The sequence below is a fragment of the Grampus griseus genome, assembly GCF_964374135.1.
Source record: "Grampus griseus genome assembly, chromosome: 6".
Lineage (NCBI taxonomy): Eukaryota > Metazoa > Chordata > Mammalia > Artiodactyla > Delphinidae > Grampus > Grampus griseus.
In genome coordinates, this window is record NC_139000.1 from 56,912,734 (window position 1) to 56,936,860 (window position 24,127).

At 42.0% G+C, this 24,127-nt stretch overlaps 1 protein-coding gene across 4 annotated transcripts in view; it reads left to right on the top strand.

The window, feature by feature from the left end:
- Positions 1-24,127, top strand: part of KDM4C (lysine demethylase 4C) — a 410,995-nt gene that overhangs the window by 381,087 nt on the left and 5,781 nt on the right. For all 4 annotated transcript variants that reach the window (XM_082656307.1, XM_082656305.1, XM_082656308.1 and 1 more), the window contains 2 exons: positions 12,800-12,919; positions 16,223-16,315. In XM_082656307.1, coding sequence (XP_082512433.1) covers positions 12,800-12,919; positions 16,223-16,315 — 213 coding nt within the window. The remainder of the gene's footprint in view (positions 1-12,799; positions 12,920-16,222; positions 16,316-24,127) is intronic.

Consider the following 24,127-nt stretch of genomic DNA (forward strand, 5'->3'; position numbering starts at 1 on the left):
TGGGATGTGCTATGGGATGAGTGAGGAACACGGTGGGAACTGCAGTGTGAGCTCTTCACAACAGCACTCTTGCCTGATTCTTCAGAGAGAGGTCAGTTGTGTGCTCATGTGAAAGAAAAGAAAGGTTGTAGCTATGAGGGAAAATATTTTATCTGTACAGGAGGCCCGAATTTTTTTTTTTTTTTTTTGCGGTACGCAGGCCTCTCACTGTTGTGGCCTCTCGCGTTGCGGAGCACAGGCTCCGGACGTGCAGGCTCAGCGGCCATGGCTCATGGGCCCAGCCGCTCCGCGGCATGTGGGATCTTCCCGGACCAGGGCACGAACCCGTGTCCCTTGCATCGGCAGCAGGCAGACTCTCAACCACTGCACCACCAGGGAAGCCCCGAATTTTTTTTAAAAAATGCATAGAAGTGTAGAGAGAAAATCCACATGGTAACAGGATTTACTTCTAGGTGGTGGAAATATGGGTTGTTTTAAATTCTTCTGTCTTAAAAAAAAAAAAAAAAAGTCTATAATTTTCCCCAAAGGAAGATATAGTAGAAGCTCAGAACAAAAAGTTATTTTTAAGAAAAAGAATTTTTAAATGTTTTTCTATCTTTGTTAATTTCTACATGAAGGTTGATAGCAAATCATTATGACTTATATTCAACAAACAGTCCAGAATTTTATCCATGTGAACATGGTGCATCCCTTTGAAAGTAGTCCCCATGAGAGTCCCCTGTAAAGGGCTCCCATTGCAAAGAGTAAATCTTCAGACTGTGGGGAGTATTGGAAACCTGGGGACAGTCACAAATCATCTAGGGCTGTGCCTTGTAAACAGGTGGGCGGTGACATGAATATGTTCCCTTCCTTTGTGGGGGATGGTTTTCCTCATAGGCCCTTTGAACGAGGATTAGGTGGTCGGGGAAGCCCTCCATTTTTGTATTCCATCGTTAAATGAAAGGGTTTTCTCCTCACTTTGTGAGGCGGGATCTGCCATCACCCAAACTAGCCATTCCTTAGCAGTCAGGGTCGTTAGTGTCGAGCAACAAAAACTGACTGTAACTCAGGAATTCCCTGGCGGCCCAGTGGATAGGACTCGGTGCTTTCACTGCCTGGGACCCGGGTTCGATCCCTGTTGGGCATCTAAGATCCCGCAAGCCTTGTGACGTGGCCAAAACAAAACAAAACAAAACAAAAAACTGACTGTAACTGATTTAGGCACTACAGGAACTTAGTGGAAAGTTATAAGGATGCCCGCAGAATCTCCAGAAATGCAGGAAAACAAAGTCAAAAAACAGGTGAGAATGAGGGAGGCTGCTCAGCTGGAACGTGAGTAGGACCAGGCACCTCCCCTTTCGGTCCACCTGGACCAGGGTTCTGCCATCGGCACGTGGGATCTGTCACTGCTGCTGCCGGCCTCTGAGAGCATTCTCCCCTCCACCGTTTCTCTGCATTTCTGGTCACAGGTTCTACATCTACTGGCAGGATGTAGCTAATTGGCCGGGCCCCGGTCCATACCTGCTGCTGGGCAAGGGAGTATCTGGCATCTTTCAGCACTTGTAATGGCAGGTGAGCTCTGCCTTCCATGGAGACTCTGAAGGGGAGAAGGGGGTTCAGATGCTGGGAAGCCAGATGACAGATAGCCAGTATGATTAGCACATGGCTTTCAGTCAGTCTTGTTAATCTCTGCCCGAGTCCAGTAATGAGCAGGTGATTATCCCTTAAAATGCCAGCAGCTGCTGGCATCAGTTTGCTCTCGGTCACTTAAGCATTTTCTGCATGGGGGACTGTAAGAGGTTCCAAACTATATGTTGATTAAGTACTGGGAGTTCACATACCGTGTCTTCATCTGGTGCAGCAGGACTGATAGACGGAGCTGCCTGCCCTGTGGTTTATACCTGATAGGAGTAGAGGTGGGAACTGGGGGAGGGAGGAAAGCAGGCAGCATGCAAGGACAGCTGCTCCTTCTAGAGGGTCCCTTTCAAAGGGCCTAGAGGCACCAAGAACACAGTGACTTCAGAATTCAAACAGTCAGACTGGCAGTTGGGCTCTCCTCTTTGTTAGGAGAGCAAGTACAGGAGTTTGGCCCTGACTTTGGCAGGAATGTGATCTGACACCATCCTCTTACCTGGGATTGTGAGTCATCGCAGTCCTTTAATCACAGCCCTTTAATCATAGGCAGAACTCCACTCCTGACTACGATGACTATTTCTGTCTTTAATTTTTACATCATCTATGTAGTACTCTAGCTACAGGCTTACTAGCAGCTGCAGACACCAGTGTCCCTGTGGAGAGGGCTCTGGCAGATTTCAGGGGAGTTCACACATCCCTGGAGGCAGTACAGCAAAGGGTAAACAGGTATTTCTGTCAGGCGAAGGCAGACTTCTTCTGAGGGTCTAGACAGCAACTGAGAAAAACACATTAGTCAAGGTTTTTAATGCATATACTTTTCCAGCAAAGTGTTACTTGCTCCAGTAACACACTAAGAACTGCATCAGGAAAGGTCTCTTTAACATTTTACATCCTTTGGTAGAATAGATCTCAAATTCTATAATGCTTTAAAAAACCATCCAGGTCACATAGAGCTGTGCAGTGTGGGCTGGAATCTTCATTTTTCAAGTGTGTCCCCAGCAGTTGGGACTGCACTTTGAGAAGCTCTGCTCTATTGTCTGATTCCTCATGCACAGCCAGGGAGACGTGAGCCGCTGAAGGCCTTTAAGAGAGAGGCAGACCCTTCAAGCCATTGCTTTCCATAAACTGAATCCCCTCATCTTCAGATATTTTATTTATTTTATTTCATTTTTTTCAGACCTCTCATTTTTAACAGAAACTTTTTTTTTTCCCTGCATGAAGTCCTACTCAGAAACCCAACCTATAAAATAAAAAATTCTGTTCTGGTTGAAGTGATCATGGTGGCCAAAGCTCATGTACTCCACATGGATTCCAGCCCTTGCAGGGACCCCTGAGGTCCCCAGCCCACAGCTGTGGGGCTCAGTGTGACAGGCTTCCAGGTATGGACACGACACCCTCTGTCTGTCCCTAGCTTGGGGAGGTGGACACTGTTGGCTCCTCCAGTGTCTCACACAGGTGGTCAGTAAATAGATATCAGATTGGTGACTGTGACAGTTTTGGGGACACCCAGCAGCTTCTATGCTGGAGGGGTCGGGGAAACGTAAATATCAGACTTTTCAACTTCTTTTCATCAGCCCACGTGCTCCTAATCCCATTTCTATTTAAATGCTTTATATGCCATGTAGTCATAGAAAGTTTCTGGCAGACTCAGGAATTGAGACAGCTGATGAATTGAAACCACTTCTCTATGGAGGAAAGTAGATGTTACAGAAATAAACTCTTGTGTTTTACTATGAGCTGCCTTAAGTCCATTTGGGAAGTAGCTGGGGTGTAAATAATAAGTAATACTCACTAAATGAAGTTATATGCAAATCCAGGTACATCCACTTCCAGCTAAAGGACCTGGCAAAGAGTGAGAAATTGGGCATCATGACTGAGAATAATGCCTCCTGGTGGTGGAGGAGGAAGGGAGATTCTCAGAAAATTTTATGTTTTTATGTGTTTGATTGGTTATTTTTCTTTATTCTTCTACTATGAATAAAGAAAAAAAGTTCTGAAGGCAAGAAATTGAGAAAGCCAACCGAACTGTCTTCCCTAGATTTTGACAGGAAAGTGTGTGAAGTGACTGTGGCCGATCCAGAGCACAGCTGGGTGGAGGCTGAGCTGGGGTCACTGGGAGGTCACTGTGCCTGGAGGCTGAGCTGGGGGGCTCTTGGGAGTCACTGTGCCTGAGCTGGGGGGCTCTGGGAGGTCACTGTGCCTGGAGGCTGAGCTGGGGGGCTCTGGGAGGTCACTGTGCCTGGAGGCTGAGCTGGGGGGCTCTTGCAGGTCACTGCCTGGAGACTGAGCTGGGGGGCTCTTGGAGGTCACTGTGCCTGGAGGCTGAGCTGGGGGGCTCTGGGAGGTCACTGTGCCTGGAGGCTGAGCTGGGGGGCTCTGGGAGGTCACTGTGACTAGAGGCTGAGCTGGGGGGCTCTTGGAGGTCACTGTGCCAAATTAAGATTTGCTGTGAGTAAAGCGCTCATTGCCAGTAAGCAAGACGTCAAACTGTATCTCAGACATTTAGTTCCAAAGAATTTTTCAAAAAGGAATTGTTCCTCACTTGGTAAAGTTGCATATATTTAGTTTACTAATAAGGGTGTATGTTTATGATAAATTCCTCAAGTATACTTTATACTTTCCTCAGGCCACATTTCTATGGCCATTGCCACACCTTGGTGTTATGGTACGTAGAATTGCAGGTCAGGATTGGTTTGGGGTAGTCATTTTAAAGGCTAGTAAACCTCTGTTGAAGGTCAAATCTGTGAAACTAAGGGCACAACTCTCCTGCTTGGAGGTGGCTTGTGGTGGGTGAGTAGATGGGGACTGTGGCCTTGTAATGCCTGAGGCCTGGACTTGCCTCTGTTGGGACTGAGGAAGGGCCCAATAGAAAACGTCTCATCCTGACTGAGGATAAGCAATTTAGAGAGAGAAGGAAGTCAGAGTTTGAAAACTTAACATATCTCCTTTGTCATAAAGCAGATGCTGGAGAGTGTGGCTTCCATCTGTGGGCAAAGAATTTTCCTGATACTGGACCTGAGAATTAGGCCTCCTAGAAAGGTAGTACAGGGCACCGCCAGATCCTCTCTGTGAAAGGAGCAGAGCAGAAAGCAAGTTCTCTGCCGGCAGAGGGGCTCCAAAGAGAAACGGAAGGTGAGGGGTAAGCCAGAAGTTACCAGCCTTGCTTGGCTTACAGACCCTGGCTATGTCAGCACGTTTTTTATAGCGCTCCTAGGCCAAAGGAAATACGTAACAGTTCCATCTACTAGTTTGGTCTAAACAATTTAATAGTAGTAATAAGCTCAGTGTCTGACAACTGTGTTTTCCCTGAAAATATCCCTATTTCAGAACCCCAGTAAGTTTGCTGTGGTGCCCCAAGGCACTGTAGTGCATCGTTTGGAAAATGCAGTCTCCTTCAGAAAACTCAACAATATAATTGTCACTCCTTACTCTCTTGGAGAATGAGTTTGTTTTCTACATCTATAACTCTATTTCTGTTCTGTAGATAAGTTCATTTGTACCCCTTTTTAAGGTTCCACATATAAATGATATCACATGATACTTGTCTTTCTCTGACTTATTTCACTCAGTATGACAATCTCTAGGTCCATCCATGTTGCTGCAAATGGCATTATTTTGTTCTTTTTAATAGCTGAGTAATAGTCCATTATATATATGTACCACATCTTCTTTATCCATTCCTCTGTTGGTGGACATTTAGGTTGCTTCCATGTCCTGGCTATTGTAAATAGTGCTGCTGTGAACATTGGGGTGCATGTGTTTTGTTTGTTTGTTGTTGTTTTTTTGAATTATGGTTTTCTCAGGGTATATGCCCAGTATTGGGATTGTTGGGTCATATGGTAGTTCTATTTTTAGGTTTTTTTTTTAACATCTTTATTGGACTATAATTGCTTTACAATGGTGTGTTACTTTCTGCTTTATAACAAAGTGAATCAGCTATACATATACAAATATCTCCATATCTCTTCCCTCTTGCGTCTCCCTCCCTCCCACCCTCACTATCCCACCCCTCTAGCTGGTTACAAAGCACCTAGCTGATCTCCCTGTGCTATGCGACTGCTTCCCACTAGCTATCTATTTTACATTTGGTAGTGTATATATGTCCATATATATACTACCGCTCTCTCACTTTGTCCCAGCTTACACTTCCCCCTCCCCATGTCCTCAAGTCCATTCTCTAGTAGGTCTGCGTCTATTCCCGTCTTGCCCCTAGGTTCTTCATGACCTTTTTTTTTTTTTTTTTTTTTAGATTCCATATATATGTGTTAGCATACAGTATTTGTTTTTCTCTTTCTGACCTATTCACTCTGCATGACAGACTCTAAGTACATCCACCTCACTACAAATAACTCAGTTTTGTTTCTTTTTATGGCTGAGTAATATTCCATCCTACACATGTGCCAAATCTTCTTTATCCATTCATCTGTCGATGGACACTTACGTTGCCTCCTTGTCCTGGCTGTTGCAAACAGAGCTGCAGTGAACACTGTGGTACATGACTCTTTAAATTATGTTTTTCTGATCCTTTGTATTTCTGCAGTGTCAGTTGTTACTTCTCCGTTTTTATTTCTAATTCTGTTAATTTGAGTCTTCTCCCTTTTTTTCTTGATGAGTCTGGCTAATGGTTTATCAATTTTGTTTATCTTCTCAAAGAACCAGCTTTTAGTTTTATTAATCTTTGCTATTGTTTCCTTCATTTCTTTTTCATTTATTTCTGATCTGATCTTTATGATTTCTTTCCTTCTGCTAACTTTTGGGTTTTTTTTGTTCTTCTTTCTCTAATCGCTTTAGGTGTAAGGTTAGGTTGTTCATTTGAGTTGTTTCTTGTTTCTTGAGGTAGGATTGTATTGCTATAAACTTCCCTCTTAGAACTGCTTTTGCTGCATCCCATAGGTTTTGGCTTGTCGTGTTTTCTTTGTCATTTGTTTCTAGGTATTTTTTGATTTCTTCAGTGATCTCTGTTATTTAGTAGTGTATTGTTTACCCTCCACATGTTTGTAATTTTTACAGACTTTTTCCTGTAATTGATATCCAGTCTCATAGCATTGTGGTCAGAAAAGATACTTGATATGATTTCGATTCTCTTAAATTTACCAAGGCTTGATTTGTGACCCAAGAAAGATACGATCTATCCTGGAAAATGTTCAATGAGCACTTGAGAATAAAGTGTATTCTGTTATTTTTGGATGGAATGTCCTGTAAATATCAGTTAAGTCCATCTTGTTTAATGTATCGTTTAAAGCTTGTGTTTCCTTATTTAGTTTCATTTTAGATGATCTGTCCATTGGTGAAAGTGGGGTGCTAAAGTCCCCTGCTATTATCGTGTTACTGTTGATTTCCCCTTTTATGGCTGTTAGCATTTGCCTTATATGTTGAGGTGCTCCTATGTGGGTGCATAAATATTTACAATTGTTATATCTTCTTCTTGGATTGATCCCTTGATCATTATGTAGTGTCCTTCTTTGTCTCTTGTAACAGTCTTTATTTTAAAGTTTATTTTATCTGATATGAGTATTGCTACTCCAGTTTTCTTTTAATTTCCATTTGCATGGAATATCTCTTTCCATGCCCTCACTTTGTGTGTATGTGTCCCTAGATCTGAAGTGGGCTCTTATAGACAGCATATATGCAGGTCTTGTCTTTGTATCCATTCAGCCAGTCTATTTCTTTTGGTTGGAGCATTTAGTCCATCTACATTTAAGGTAATTGTCGATATGTATGTTCCTATTACCATTTTCTTAATTGTTTTGGGTTTGTTATTGTAGGTCTTTTCCTTCTCTTGTGTTTCCTGCCTAGAGAAGTTCCTTTAGCATTTGTTGTAAAGCTGGTTTGGTGGTGCTGAATTCTCTTAGCTTTTGCTTGTCTGTAAAGGTTTTAATTTCTCCGTCGAATCTGAATGAGATCCTTGCTGGGTACAGTAATCTTGGTTGTAGGTTTTTTCCTTTCATCACTTTAAGTATGTCCTGCCAGTCCCTTCTGGCTTGCACAGTGTCTGCTGAAAGATCAGCTGTTAACCTTGTGGGAATTCCCTTGTATATTATTTGTTGTTTTCCCTTGCCGCTTTTAATATTTTTTCTTTGTATTTAATTTTTGATAGTTTGCTTAATGTGTCTTGGCGTGTTTCTCCTTGGATTTACCCTGTAGTGGACTCTGCCCTCTCTGATTGACTATTCCCTTTCCCATATCAGGGAAGTTTTCAACTATAATCTCTTCAAATATGTTCTCAGTCCTTTTCTTTTTCTCTTCTTTTTCTGGGACCTCCTATAATTCTAATGTTGGTGCGTTTATTAATGTTCTCCCAGAAGTCTCTGAGAGTGTCCTCAATTCTTTTCATTCTTTTTTCTTCTCTGTGGTAGTCATTTCCACTATTTTATCTTCCACGTCACTTATCTGTTCTTCTTCCTTAGTTTTTCTGCTATTGATTCCTTCTAGAGAATTTTTAATTTCATTTATTGTGTTGTTCATCATTGTTTGTTTGCTCTTTAGTTTTTCTAGGTCCTTGTTAAACGTTTCTTGTATTTTGTCCATTCTATTTCCAAGATTTTGGATCATCTTTACTATCATTACTCTGAATTCTGTTTCAGGTTGATTGCCTATTTCCTCTTCATTTGTTTGGTCAGGTGGCTTTTTACCTTGCTCCTTCATCTGCTTTGTGTTACTCTGTCTTCTCATTTTGCTTAACTTACTGTGTTTGGGGTCTCCTTTTTGCAGGCTGCAGGTTCATACTTCCCATTGTTTTTGGTGTCTGCCTCCAGTGGCTAACGTTGATTCAGTGGGTTGTGTAGGCTTCCTGGTGCTTGTGTTCTGGTGGATGAGGCTGGATCTTGTCTTTCTGGTGGGCAGAACCATGTCTGGTGGTATGTTTTGGGTGTCTGTGGACTTACTATGATTTAAGGCAGCCTCTCTGCTAATGGGTGGGATTGTGTTCCTGTCTTGCTAGTTGCTTGGCGTAGGGTGTCCAGCACTGTAATTTGCTGGTTGTTGAGTGGAATTGGGTCTTAGCATTGAGATGGAGATCTCTGGGAAAGCTTTTGCCATTTGATATTATGTGGAGCCAGGAGGTCTCTGGTGGACCAGTGTCCTGAACTCAGCTCTCCCACCTCAGAGGCTCAGGCTTGATACCCGGCCAGAGCACCAATACTCTGTCAGTCACACGGGTCAGAAGAAAAGGGATAAAAAAAGAAAGAAAAAAATAAAGTTATTAAAATGAAAATTTTTTTAAATTATTAAAATTTTTTTAAAAATTGAAAAGTAATAAAAAATAGAAGAAAGAAGAGAGCAACCAAACCAAAAAACAAATCCACCAATGATAACAAGCGCTAAAAAAGTATACAAAAAAACCCCAAACAAAAACCAAAGAAATGGACAGACAGAACTCTAGGACAAATGGTAAAAGCAAAGCTATACAGACAAAATCACACAAAGTTCATCGCTTTAATCTTGGGATGATTCATTGTCTATTCAAGTATTCCACAGATGCCGGGTACATCAAGTTGATTGTGGAGATTTAATCTGCTGCTCCTGAGACTGCTGGGAGAAATTTCCCTTTCTCTTCTTTGTTCGCACAGCTCCTGAGGTTCAGTTTTGGATTTGATCCCGCCTCTGCCTGTAGGTCGCCTGAGGGCATCTGTTCTTCGCCCAGACACAACGGGGTTAAAGGAGAAGCTGATTAGGGGGCTCTGGCTCACTCAGGCCTGGGGGGAGGGAGGGGTACAGAATGCAGGGCAAGCCTGCAGCAGCAGAGGCCAGCGTGATGTTGCAACAGCCTGAGGTGCACTGTGTGTGTTTTCCCCGGGGAGGTTGTCCCTAGATTACGGGACCCTAGCAATGGCGGGCTGCACAGGCTACCGGGAGGGGAGGTGTGGAGAGTGACCTTTGCTTGCACACAGGCTTCTTGGTGGCTGCAGCAGCAGCCTTAGCGTTTCATGCCTGTCTCTGGTGTCTGCGCTGAAAGCCACGGATCGCACCTGTTTCTGGAGCTTGTTTAGGCGGTGCTCTGAATCCCCTCTCCTCGCGCACCCCAAAACAATGGTCTCTTGCCTCTTAGGCAGGTCCAGACTTTTTCCTGGACTCCCTCCCGGCTAGCTGTGGCGCACTAGCCCCCTTCAGGCTGTGTTCACGCAGCCAACCCCAGTCCTCTTCCTGGGATCTCTATTTTTAGTTTTTTAAGGAACCTCCATACTGTTTTCCATAGTGGCTGTATCAATTTACATTTCCACCAACAGTGTATGAGGGTTCCCTTTTCTTCACACCCTCTCCAGCATTTGTTTATAGATTTTTTAATGATGGCCATTCTGACTGGTGTAAGGTGATACCTCATTGTAGTTTTGATTTGCCTTTCTCTAACAATTAGTGATGTTGAGCATCTTTTCATGTGTTTGTTGGCCATCTGTATGTCTTCTCTGGAGAAATGTCTATTTAGGTCTTCTGCCCATTTTTGGATTGGGTTGTTTTTTTTGATATTGAGCTCCAAGAACTGTTTGTATATTTTGGATATTAATCTTTTGTTGGTTGCTTCATTTGCAGATATGTTCTCCCATTCTGAGGGTTGTCTTTTTGTTTTGTTTATGGTTTCCTTTGCTGTGAAAGCTTTAAAGTTTCATTAGGTCCCATTTGTTTATTTTTGTTTTTATTTTCATTACTCTAGGAGGTGGATTCAAAAAGATCTTGCTGCGATTTATGTCAAGAGTGTTCTGCCTGTGTTTTCCTCTAAGAGTTTTATAGTATCTAGCCTTACATTTAGATCTTTAATACATTTTGAGTTTGTTTTTGTGTATGGTGTCAGGGAGTGTTCTAATTTCGTTTGTTTACATGTAGCTGTTCAGTTTTCCCAGCCTCACTTATCAAAGAGACTGTCTTTTCTCCATTGTATATTCTTGCCTCCTTTATCAAAGATAAGGTGACCATATGTGCTCGGGTTTATCTCTGGGTTTTCTATCCTGTTCCATTGATCTATATTTCTGTTTTTGTGCCAGTACCATACTGTCTTGATTGCTGTAGCTTTGTAGTATAGTCTGAAGTCAGGGAGCCTGATTCCTCCAGCTCCATTTTTCTTTCTCAAGATTGCTTTTGCTATTCGTGGTCTTTTGTGTTTCCAGACAAACTGTAAAATTTTTTGTTGTAATTCTGTGTAAAATGCCATTGGAAATTTGATAGGGATTGTGTTGAATCTGTAGATTGCTTTGGCAGGGGAGGGATAAATTGGGAGACTGGCATTGACAATATACACACTACTATATATAAAATATAGTAGTAGATAACTAATAAGAACCTACTCTATAGCACAGGGAAGTCTACTCAGTACTCGGTAATGGCCTATATGGGAAAAGAATCTAAAAAAGAGTGGGTATGTGTATATGTGTAACTGATTCACTTTGTTGTACACCTGAAACTAACAGAACATTGTAAATCGAGTATCCTCCAATGAAAGTTAAAAAAAATAGTGAATGAATGAGGGAGTGGGAAAAAAAAGAAAAGCTAGGAGTATTACCTTAATGGAGCTTCCTCCACATGGAATAAAACTTTAGGAGAAGGAAGAAACTTACTCTTGTTCTCTCCTTGCTCCCATCACCAACCATCTGGGTTTTAGCTCAGAGTTATCCCTGAGCTGATGTAGCTTCCTGTCCTAGGAGACAGCATCTATTTAGAAGCTACACCTTCCAATCTTCTTAGTACCATGTACATCTTTGGAAGGGAAGGGAAATGAAAAGTGAGATGATAACTCCAGGGGCATATGTAGAATACAGTTCTTCATCCTACTCTTTCAGTTCTGTGTAGCCTGAGATCAAATATTATGAAGGCCAAGAAGAAACTTATTTTTATTTGACTAAGTTAGATGCAGACTGTCAACTCTGCAGAGCCTCTGAGCACACACTTTTTTTTCTTTGCCCATAGCTTTAAATGGAGGCATAGTCTGCTGTGAGAAAGATGAACCTCTCAGGTATACTCTGAACCCAACAGTAAAAGGCCCACTCCTTTATGATGCAAAATTTCTGTTAATAATGAAAAGTAATACATGGTGGATTTCTAATCATAAACAACTAAATATTTCCTGTGTGTGCCTCTCATTTAAACCACAGAACCCTGCCCAGTCTGTATTTAAAGCTTAACTGGTCAAGTGTGCATTTCAATCAGTCAGATTGGCCTCATCAGTAAAATACCAGGATTAGCAAAACATGAATTGCTAAATGTGCAAAAAATTTATCAAAGTAGTCAAGTATTTAACTCCTTTGTATTCAAATTTTATTGTGTCATTCTCAATACATACAAACTTCAGTTTGCAAAGTATATCTGTACCCCTCCCCCTCTAAAAAGCACCTTCCCAGGATGAGCTAGCGGGAAATTTGTTCTGAGTTGCTGCCCAAGGAGGCAGTGCTGAGTGGAAGAAGTGAGGTGAGAAGAGTGCTTGTGGCACCGCCAGGATCACCTGTGGAATGAGGTGGACTACTCAGTGGATGGGAGGTGCAGGCAGAACCAGGCCTGTAGGGGAAGGTCCAGGGGTCTTCAGAAGAGGCCTGCTGAGCAGGACCCGGACCTTACAGCCTCCCCTGCCGCACTCTGGAGGCTCCTGCATTCTTCCCTTGCTGCTTCGTCCGGGCCTGCCAGCTCTGATGACCGTCTGCTTCTCTCCTGCCCCCAGGTCCACCTGGGCGTCCTCAGTTCTTTGTCTCTTACACCGCTTCACTTCTCCAGAGATCCTGACAACTGAAAGGAGCCTCCTCAGAGGCTCAGTTTCCTTGTCAGTAAAATGGGGGTAATTAGTAGTCTACCTCATGGAACGATTGTGAGGATCAGACGAGATGTATGTCGAAGGCTTCTGTTAGCTGCAAAATGCTGTAGACATGTCAGGTGTTGTAAATCATTAGCCAGTCTATTTCTCAGCTAGAGCAGTTTCTATGCACATTTTACTTACCCTCTGAACAATTCTTTGTCAAACAGCAAATGTAAATGCTGTTTTTTCCTTCTTGGATTATGGTGGTTCCTTTGTAACTTTATGATGTGGGCTGAATCTTTAAGTACTCCTTTGGCTTATAGCTCTTCCCCTGAACACCCATGCAAGATCATAATCCATAAAACACAGAGGCAATAACTCCTTTTAATTGCCAGGAGTTGCTCATTTGCTACGTTCTAAATGCAGTCGCTTAGACATTTGCCTTGAAAAGCCTAACTACTATTTATTATGCAGAGCCGAGACTGTGTGAGGCTAGGCCCTCCTGCCGAGGGAGAAGTCGTTCAAGTCAAGTGGCCTGATGGCAAACTCTACGGGGCAAAATATCTCGGATCAAATGTTGCCCACATGTACCAGGTGAGTGCCGCCCTGGGTGTGATGCTTGCTGAGATGGACAGGAGAAGCCAGAGGGCAGACGGTATAGCCAGTGTACTGCTGACCAAGAAGCCACATGATTTGGAACACCTCGTTTTATAAAAAAGGCAAAAATTTGATGTTTGATGACCTAGATATTAGACTTTTATTACCAAGTTCGATACTGGGAAACTCTAGTAACATCTGATGAATAGGTTAATTGTAAGGAATATAGTTAGTTAGGTCAAAAAGATAACCAGCTGGATGGTGGGCTGCTTTCTTGTGTTTCTGTTATATGGGGAGAGACTAACTGGCTGGATTATCTAACTGTAAGCCAAATCAGTGATGGCTGTTCATCATCCAGCAGCCCCTGAATGGGTAGCTTTTCCCTGAGAGACATCATCCCCGTCGGGCATTTCAGCAAACCTAGGCCAATGGTGCATCGGCACAGGTGTGGCCATCTGTGCACCCGAGCGTAAAGGAGCGCTCATTTAATGAAAAGTGCAGCTATCATTTTGGCATTCTGTTCACTGAACAACTCTACATATTATTAAAGAATATATATACAATTTAAAAATGAATTGTATCCCTATTAGAAATGAGGATGAGTTAAGCTCTAATAAGGAAAACAACATGGATGGTGCACGTGCATTTATATTCCTTCAGAAAGACTTTAAAAAGGAACAAATTTATTAGAACCAATAAATTATAGTACTTTTAGTAACACGATGGCAGAAATCAACATTCTAAAGCTAAGCAGTAGTGTAAAAACAGGAAGATTGAAGTAAAAGGAGAAAAAGCAAGAAGGTTCAGGCCTGTGAAGTTAAAAACAGCTTGAGAATGATAAGACCTCCAGTTTCCTCAGAGAAATTGTTCAAAGACTGATAAAGGGCTAGGGCTTAAATGGAAGAGTACATTAAAAGACACTGCACTAAAAACTGGAGCACAATGTAATTAAAAGTGTTCAAAGAAGTTTGGACAACTTAGGGGAGAACATTTTTTAAGGTGTAGAAAAAGCCACCAGGGTGGGGAGGGGAGGATGTACCTATCCTCTGTGTGTGTGTGTGTGTGTGTGTGTGTGTGTGTGTGTGTGAGTGAGAGAGAGAGAGAGAGAGAAGGCCATTTCCCCTTTGTATTGGTGACAAAGTGTTAAGTTGCAGATTCAGGTCATTTACAGCAGGGTAAGTGCTGCAGCATTTTTGTATCAGAATGTCCAAAATTAGGCAAAAATCACAAGACAGGCTGGTAATACTGGAGACTCCTAGAAAAGAAGCGTTCACTACATCATTCAAAAGAAAATAATTACATTTAATTAAACAATAAATGCAAAAGTGAAGCATCTTACATGAACCAAAGCTATTAGCTACATGGAAAGTATCATAATGAAGACATGTTGAAATTCAGGCTAATTAGTAATCAATCAGTGTGCTAACTTCAGCTGAATTTATCATGGCCTATCAACATAGAACTGGGAGCATATTTACAGACTCAATGAAAAAGTTAAGACTAATATTAAAACTGTCTCTCAAGGAAGTAGTTTAAAATTCCTCATTAAACCAACTGGCCTTTTGAGATCATTTTGTGTTTTGTGTCTATTCAGCCTCACCACTGAACAAGCAAAGATATTTATAAAAATGGAACTAAATACCTACTGCGCAGTGCTAAGTATCCTAAGTATATGCATTTTGGGGGCCCTCACAGTAGCCCTGCAGCATAGATGTTTTTGACTCCTACTTTACAAAGGAGGGAAAAAAGGCTCAGTGAATGTGATAATTTGTTCAAGAGCACACAGCTGGTAAAGGGAAGGGCCAGAATTTACTCTTGGCTCTGTCCCAAGTCGGGTGAACAACTATCCCAGCTTGCAAGGGACTATCCTTGACTTTAGCACTGAAAGTCTTGCATCCTGGGAGACCCCTTCAGTCCTGGACAAACTGGGATGGTTGGTCAGCATACCATACTCCCTCTTAGTTTCAAAATTGCCTTTTTCTCTTTTAGAATTTTCAAATGATCTAAAACAGAAGAAAGGTAGGCACAGGTAGTTCTAGCTATGCTATCGAACTGTATAAATTGCAGTGACACCTTGGCCTAATTAAATGTTACAGAAAGCATTTTGCTGAAACAAGGCCAGGAAGAAAAACCTTCCCAATCTCAGCGTTCCGGAAAGTAGCAGCGAGAAGTCTCCTGTGACCGAGACCTAATTCTGCCCCGTGTTTGAGCTTAGTCAAACGTGAGCAGTACATGGATGATAAATACGAAGTTTAATTATATATTTTATCTTTAGTATTTTTTAAACTTCAGCAGATTTTTTAAAATTAACATGAATAGCACAGCTACATGGTTTAACTTCTCTTTTAACTAGAATTGCAAGCATATACTTATTTCTTAAAAGTAAAGAATTCAGACAGACGAGTTAGGGATTTCAAGAATACCATAAGTGGTCAGAGTTAGAACATATTAGATATTCTACCCTGATTGCATCCCTTTTGTTGCTTTCTTCTGGAAGAGTTCATGTGGGATTGAGCCTAAACCAAGATCACTTTGAGTAGGGCCTTTGATGAATTTCCCCCAGATGCTCTATATTTGTTATTCAGTGTCACTTTTTCTCTAACAAAATATCCTAAAATATTGAAAAGACTGGATAATGAAATTACTTGCTGCCATTTGATTAGCTTGAAAACAAAGTTTTAAAAGTTTTAAACATTTTCATTTAGATGATAATGTATTTTCACAAATTGAGGTGGCTGACACGTGAGGTTAAGGAGAACCTGAGCTCTTCCTGGCCATTTGTTTGAATTTAACAAAAGTGAGTTTTGAAAGTTAAAGCTCCATAAGAACTTGAGAAATTATTTTATCTGGGAGGATTATTATACAAGAGTAAATGTATCATTACTTCTTTCTCAAAGAGAAACAGTCCTCCCTCTTATGTTGTCAGAGCCTCTTAAAGAAACAATCAGTACTTACAGGCCCCACCCGTGTTAATGCTAAATTGGCCACAATCTCATGTTCTGAGAAATCATTTGAGCAGCAGTTACTTTTCTTTGTTTTTGCTTTGGGGGGATAAAGTTTTCATATCACATATTGCAAAACACTCATTTTCAAGAATTTTGGCCTGTTTGGAAACATACTTTGTTCTTAGTTTGATAAGGGAAGAGCTTTGCTTCCTTCCTTGGCTGTTGGCTAGTTCTCTTGTTGGCTCTGCCTGAATCCTCTTTTCTTTTTTATGTAGCTAACGGGAACTCTGAAGAGAATGGTGAATGCTTTCTTCTTTTTTAAATAGATCATGCTCGATGTCTTATTTTTCACTAGGTTGAATTTGAAGATGGATCCCAGATAGCAATGAAGAGAGAGGACATCTACACTTTAGATGAAGAGTTACCCAAGAGAGTGAAAGCTCGCTTTGTAAGTGCTGGATAATCCCTCTGAGGGATCTGCCATGTGAATCTCTCCTCCTCTCTCACTGTTTCCCAAGCCCAGCAGGAAACATACTTAGGCTTTTGGATTGATTTTGAAGAAAGCCATTGCAACTTTTCCCTTATTGAAATCGTTTAATCCAAAGCTCAAATTTGTCCAGAAACAGGGAAACCGGTGCAAGTTCCCCATCTTTCTTTCTAATGAGGTCAAATGATGCTTCTTTGTGTTAACATCTATTGGCATACAGAAAGTTATTGAATATGTGTCCTATGCAAGCTAACTGGGAACATATAAAGATACCATCAAGACATTTACAATCTTCTTAGTGGAAGCAACGTTAAAAGAAAGCTTTCAGGGCTTCCCTGGTGGTGCAGTGGTTGAGGGTCTGCCTGCCGATGCAGGGGACATGGGTTTGTGCCCCGGTCCGGGAAGATCCCACATGCCACGGAGCGGCTGGGCCCGTGAGCCATGGCCGCTGAGCCTGTGCTCCACAACGGGAGAGGCCACGACAGTGAGAGGCCCGCGTACCGCAAAAAAAAAAAAAAGAAAGCTTTCAGTAGGAGATTAAAGGTGACTCAGCATAGCGAACATCTAGTTTCCTATAGCCTTATCATATACAGTTCACCCTTTAACAATGTGGGGGGTTGGAGTGCTGACCCTCCACACAGTCATATATAACTTATATAGTCAGACCCTTCCTGCCCACAGTTTCACATCTATGGATTCAATCACTCAGATTGTGTAGTACCATAATGTTTATGATTGAAAAAAATCCGTATATTAAGTGGACCCATATATAGTTCAGACCCATGTTGTTCAAGGTCATCTGTATTAACTTCCCTCTCAGAAGCTCATTAATGTTTGTGTCAATTTATAATTAAACTAAACTCTCACTTTTATAACAAAAGGAATAAACAAAGCCCAAATACTAGTTGTGGAAATACTAAAGCAGTTTTTTTTACAAAAGAAAACGATATTAGTTTCAAGCCCAGTACATACCATTAAAAGACAAATAAACATGGACAAATAGTCAAAACTGAAGTTGTTAAAAAATATAATTCATAATAACTTAGTTTTCATTATTGTATCATAAAATATTTACTGGACCCTGAAATGAAGTCGGTTTTACTCATTTAGAATTGCATCTAGTGCATCTGTGAAATGATAAGTCCTAAACTAGGAAATTTGAATGAGGGGATTTTTCTGACTAAAATGAAAATTTTTTTCTGAATAAATGACATCCTTAGTTTTCATTGCATGCTAATGATATACTTTTATGCAATGATAGAGCGACTCTAGATTACTTTGGAAGAACATGGGTTTCCTTAAATGTTCAGTTGTATATTCAGCTCCTCTCCTGTCGGGTGGGATCCTGAGAACAGGGTTAAGTGCATCAGGTGTAAACTGACTTTTCCTTCTCAGCTGCATCCTTGAGGGGAAGGTCATTCAAAGTGAAACAGTCAAGAGAAGAGTGATAGTAACAGCACTGCTGCCCACCCAGTGAGGAAATGTGGCAAGTAGGGGACCCACACACCTGAAAACAAACAGATTAACCCCCAGATAATAAACAGCAGGGAAAGGGAGAAGAAAATATTCCTATAGTAAAGACATCTGTTAAACCTTAACAAAGAGCTAAAAACCTGGATAATTTGTCAGTGTTCTAGGTCTTGAAATCTCTTGAGAAAAACTTTCCTGTTCAAGATGCTGGAGGTGACTGCCTCTCATCCTGTTTCTCCTATCTTCCATGGATTCTCTGTCCCTTCCCATTCCCTCCCCCCTTTTTTAAAAAAATAATCTCCTAAAGATTTAGAGGTTGGGAAATGGAGTAGGTAGCCCTCTGGAAGTCTCTCAGGTCTTTGATTTTTCTAATCCACGTATGGTTAAACATCCTACCAGCTGGGTCTTATAGATTTCAAATACCATTTCTTAATCACATTCAAAGAAAGCTTTTTGCTTTCTGCTCTGATCACAATCTCTGTTCCATAGTAGATTTGGCTCCAATACCAGTATGCTTTACCATGTAGCTTTACTCGAGCACGAATTTTCTAAGGTCGATTTCTCAGAACAGTCACACCAAATTGAACTGCTTTTTAAAAATTCTCATAGAAAATTTTTAAATTAAAAAATATATAGGGCTTCCCTGGTGGCGCAGTGGTTGAGAATCTGCCTGCCAATGCAGGGGACACGGGTTCGAGCCCTGGTCTGGGAAGATCCCACATGCCACGGAGCAACTAAGCCCGTGAGCCACAACTACTGAGCCTGCACGTCTGGAGCCTGTGCCCCACAACAAGAAAGGCCACGACAGTGAAAGGCCCGCGCACCGCAATGAAGAGTGGCCCTCGCTTGCCGCAACTAGAGAAAGCCCTTGCATAGAAACGAAGACCCAACACAGCCATGAATAAATAAATAAATTAAATAAATTAAAAAAAAAAAAATATATATATATAAATCACATAGATACTCTGAATCTAACCTGTTACGTTATGTTGAGCCTAGTAGAAAATTTCTTGAGACAAAATCCAGTTTGCTCACAGTCCCTAAATCCAGTTTGCCACCTCTGTTTTTACTGAATCAAAGACTTACGTGCTTCTGCTGTAGAAAACCAGCTTTTTCTTAAGGTTTGTATATAACCCTCTGGCCCTTGGCTAGTCTGTCCGTGACTGCTATTTTTTTTCCAGTTGACGAAACAAATCTGATTGGAAAACTTATTGATGGAAGATACTTTATAATTAGAGAAATCTTTTTTTTTTTAAGGCGGGGTGGGTTGCAGCCCCCGCTGGGAGGCCTTCATGTTTTAATGACTTCTGCTCACCCAGACATACGCTGACTTGGGGAGAAATTTTTCTAAAGTGTCAGCAGTCCGCCTCAGTGACTGTGCTGCGTTCCTTCCCACTAACTTCAGAAACAGCCCCATTACCTTTTATGGTCTCACAGAATAACCATAGCAATGGTGTATAATTAACTGGTGCTGCTGGTAAACTGGTTTTATTATTGTATTTAAGAGGCTTACTTTTGCTGTCCTCACACAGTGGCAGCACTTTCATAGATGTTTTATTTTCTCCTTTAACTTTAGCACTTATAAAAGGGAAAGATTACTCAGAGGAAGTGCTTTGCCAAGAATGAATGAACCCAAACTGTTTTATCCTAATGGCAGAGGGTGCCCAGCCCATCCACAATCTCTTACTTTTCTTCCTGAGTGAAGCTAGGAGCATCTGGGGGAATCCATGGAGGGAGCCTATCACCCTGGATGACCATCTCATGAACTAGCAGGGAACATGCCCAGCTTTGCACTTGGGTCCATTTTTAGTTTTCAAGCTTCTTTGTAATTGTTCCATTGTTTCTCTCTTCTTCATGATTGACCATGTGCTTTCAAGCCTTAAAAGCTGGACCCTGCCTGTGTCACCACCATGGGAGGGGGCCTCCGTGACACGGTTGGTGTCATCTCAGTAAAAACCAGTTGGGAACACAACACGTTCGAGGGGCAAAATAGGAAATTAGGAAGGAAGAATAGTACTTTAAAGTAAGCTTTACCTGGCGGGAGGAATCAAAATGGTGGAGAAATAGGACTTAGAGCTCACCTCCTCCCACAAATATATCAAAAACACATCTACAAGTGGAACAATTCACACAGAACATCTACTGAACACTGGCAGAAAACCTCAGATTTCTGAAAAGGCAGAAAAACCTCCACGTAAACCAGGCAGGACAAAAGAAAAAAAAAAGAGGAATTGAGATGGGACATGTGCCCCAGGGAGGGAGCGATGAAGGAGGAAAGGTTCCCTCGCCCTGGGAAGTCCCCTCACTGGTGGGGAGATCAGCCTGGATGGAGGGGGAGCTTTGGAGCCACTGAGGAGAGCTCAGCAACCAGTTTGAGGAAGGCAAAACAGAGAGTGACCTACACAGGTGGTTGGTACTGCTGCCCTGAACTCCCCAGCCTGAGATGCTCATCTGCCAGGGCAGGCAGGGGCTGGGTGCTAAAGCTTGGGCTTTGGAGGTCAGACTCAGGGAGAGGACCAGCGCTGGCTGCACGGAGACAGCCTGAAGAGGCTGGAGTGTGGCAACTGAGGATGCACTCAGAAGAAGCCTGGGTCTGCCAGAGAGGCAAGGCACCATTGTTGGGGGATGCAGAGGAGAGGGGCAGGACTTGCCATAGGAGTTCCTTTCCCTGCGTGCACTCTCAGGCAACAGGACACCACCTACATGAGTTCTGGGGGCAGGCACGAGCCACCACTGTCATCGTGAGCTCCAGAGGTGGGCATGGGCTGCCGCCGCCACTAAGAGACCCATGAGCAGGTGCCAATCGCTGGCCCTGCCGTCTTGCAGGCACGCAGGCCACTGCTGGGAGACCCACAAGCTGGCGCTGATCACTACCCCAGGGTACCAGGAGTGAGCACGGGTCACCACACCTGCCCACCCCAGATCAAGGGGATAACAGCCAGCACACACTGAGGAACCAGCAGGAAGTATCCAAACTAAAAGCAGCCCCTCGATTCCAACAACATGGCAGGGTAGAAGGACTGCAGCTCACTTCCTCCCACGAAAACACCAAAATCACAATTAACTGGTGAACAACCATCGACAAAAAAGACTGGAACCTACCAAAAAAGATATTTTACATCCAAAGACAAAGAGGAAGCCACAATGAGATGGAGTGAGAGTTCTGAGCCTCAAGTCATGCTCCTCAGCCTGAAGGTCTGGCATTGGGAGGAAGAGCCCCCAGGGCATTGAGCTTTGAAGGCCAGTGGGGCTTGAGTGCAGAAGTTCCGCAAGACAGGGGAAACAGAGATTTCACTCTTAGAGGGCACGCACAACGTGCACTGGAACCCAGCACAAAGCAGTGACTCCACAGGAGCCTGGGCTAGACCTACCTGAGGGTCTTGGAGGGTCTCCTGGAGAGGAAGGTGTTGGCTGTGGCTCACTGTGGGGGCAAGGACTCTGGTGGCGGAGGCCCCAGGGAATACTGATCAGTGTGGGTTCTCTTGGAGGTTGCATTTTTGGCACTAAGGCCTGGCCCCACCCAATAGTCTGCAGACTCCAGTGCTAGGACACCTCGGGCCAAACAACCAGCAATGGGGGAACACAGCCTCACCCATCAGCAAACAGGCTGCCTAAACTTGTACTGACCTCACAGCCACCTGTAAACACACCCCTTGACATGGCCCTGTCCACCAGAGGGACAAGACCCAGCTCCACCCACCAGTCCCTCCCACCAGGAATCCTGCACAAGCCCCTGGACCAAGCTCACCCACCAGGAGACAGACACAAGAAGGAAGAGGAACTACAATCATGCAGCCTGCAGAAAAGAGACCACAAACACAGAAAGTTAGACTAAATGAGACAGTTGAGAAATGTGTTCCAGAAGAAGGAACAAGATAAAAACCCAGAAGAGCAACTAAGTAGAGATAGGCAAATCTACATGAAAAAGAATACAGAGTAATGATAGTAACGATGATCCAAGATGTTGGAAAAAGAATGAAGGCACAGACTGAGAAGATACAAGAAATATTTAACAAAGACCTAGAAGATTTAAAGAACAGAGATGAACAATACAAAAACCAAAGTGAAAAATACACTAGAAGGAAACAATAGCAGAATAAATGAGGCAGAAGAACTAATAAGTGAGCTGGAAGAAAGAGTAGTGGAAATCACTCCAGCAGAACAGAATAAAGAAAAAAAGGATGAAAAGAAAGGAGGACAGTCTCAGAAACCTCTGGGACATTAAATGCACCAACTTTCACATTATAGGGGTCGCAGAAGGAGAAGAGAGAAAGGACCTGATAAAATATTTGAAGAGATAATAGCTGAAAACTTCCCTAATATGAGAAAAGAAACAGTCACCCAAGTCCAAGGAAATGCAGACTCCCATACAGGATAAACCCAAGGAGGAACACACCAAGACATATATTAATCAAACTGACAAAAATTAAAGACAAAGAGAAAATATGAAAAGCAACAAGAGAAAAGCAACAAATAAAATACAAGGGAATCCCATAAGGTTATCAGCTGATTTCTCAGCAGAAACTCTGCAGGCCAGAAGGGAGTGGCATGATATATTTAAAGTGATGAAAGGAAAAAACCTATAACCAAGAATACTCTGCCCAGCAAAGCTCTCATTCAGATTCAATGGAGAAATCAAAAGTTTTACAGATAAGCAAACGCTAAGAGAATTCAGCACCACAACCAGCTTTACGATAAATGCTAAAGGAACTTCTCTAGGCAGAAAAGAAAAGACCACAACTAGAAACAAGAACATTATGAATGGGAAAGCTCACTGGTAAAGGCAAACGTATAATAAAGGTAGGAAATCATCCACACACACACAAATATGATATCAAAACCAGCAGTCATGAGCAGAGGATAGTACAAATGCAGGATATTGGAAATGCATTTGAAATTAAGAGACCAGCAACTTAAGACAGTCTTGTATATATATAGACTGCTATATCAAAACCCCACGTGATCTGCAAACCAAAACTCTATGATAGATAGACAAAAACACACAAAAAAGAAAAAAGCAATCCAAATACAACACTAAAGATAATCAAATCACATGAGAAGGGAACAAAAGAGGAAGGGAAGAAAAAAGACTTGCAAAATCAAATCCCAAACAATTTACAAAATGGCAATAAGAACACATATATCAATAATTACCTTAAATGTAAATGAATTAAATGCTCCAACCAAAAGACATAGACTGGCTGAATGGATACAAAAACAAGACCTGCATATATGCTGTCTATAAGAGCCCACTTCAGATCTAGGGACACATAACAGACTGAAAGTGAGGGGATGGAAAAAGATATTCCATGCAAATGGAAATTAAAAGAAACCTGGAGTAGCAATACTTATATCAGACAAAATAAACTTTAAAATAAAGACTGTTACAAGAGACAAAAAAGGACACTACATAATGATCAAGGGATCAATCCAAAAAGAAGATGGAACATTGTAAATATATATGCACTCAACATAGGAGCACGTCAATATATAAGGCAAATTCTAACAGCCATAAAAGGGGAAATCGACAGTAACACAGTAATAGTGGGGAACTTTAACACCCCGCTTACATCAATGGACAGATTATCCAGACAGAAAATCAATAAGGAAACACAGGCCTTAAATGACACATTAGACCATATGAACTTAATTGATATTTATAGGACATTCCACCTGAAAGCAGCAGAATACACATTCTTCTCAAGTGCACATAGAACATTCTCCAGGATGGATCACATGCTGGGTCACAAAGCAAGCCTCAGTAAATTTAAGAAAATTGAAATCATATCAAGCCTCTTTTCTGACCACAAGACTATGATATTAGAAATCAGTCACATAAAAAAGACTGCAAAAAACACAAACGCGTGGAACCTAAACAATATGTTACTAAACGACCAGTGGATCACTGAAGAAATCAAAGAGGAAATCAAAAAATACCTAGAGACACATGATAACAAAGAGATGACAATCCAAAACCTATGGGACACAGCAAAAGCAGTTCCAAAAGAGAAGTTTATAGCAATACAGTCTTACCTCAGGAAACAAGAAAAATCTCAAACCTAACAACAACCTAACCTTACAGCTAAAGCACCTAGAGAAAGAAGGACAAACAAAACCCAAAGTTAGTAGAAGGAAAGAAATCATAAAGATCAGCAGAAATAAATGAGATAGAGATGAAGAAAACAACAACAAAAATCAATGAAACTAAAAGCTGGTTCTTTGAGATGATAAACAAAATTGATAAACCTTTAGCCAGACTCATCAAGAAAAAAAGGGAGAGGGCTCAAATCAATAAAATCAGAA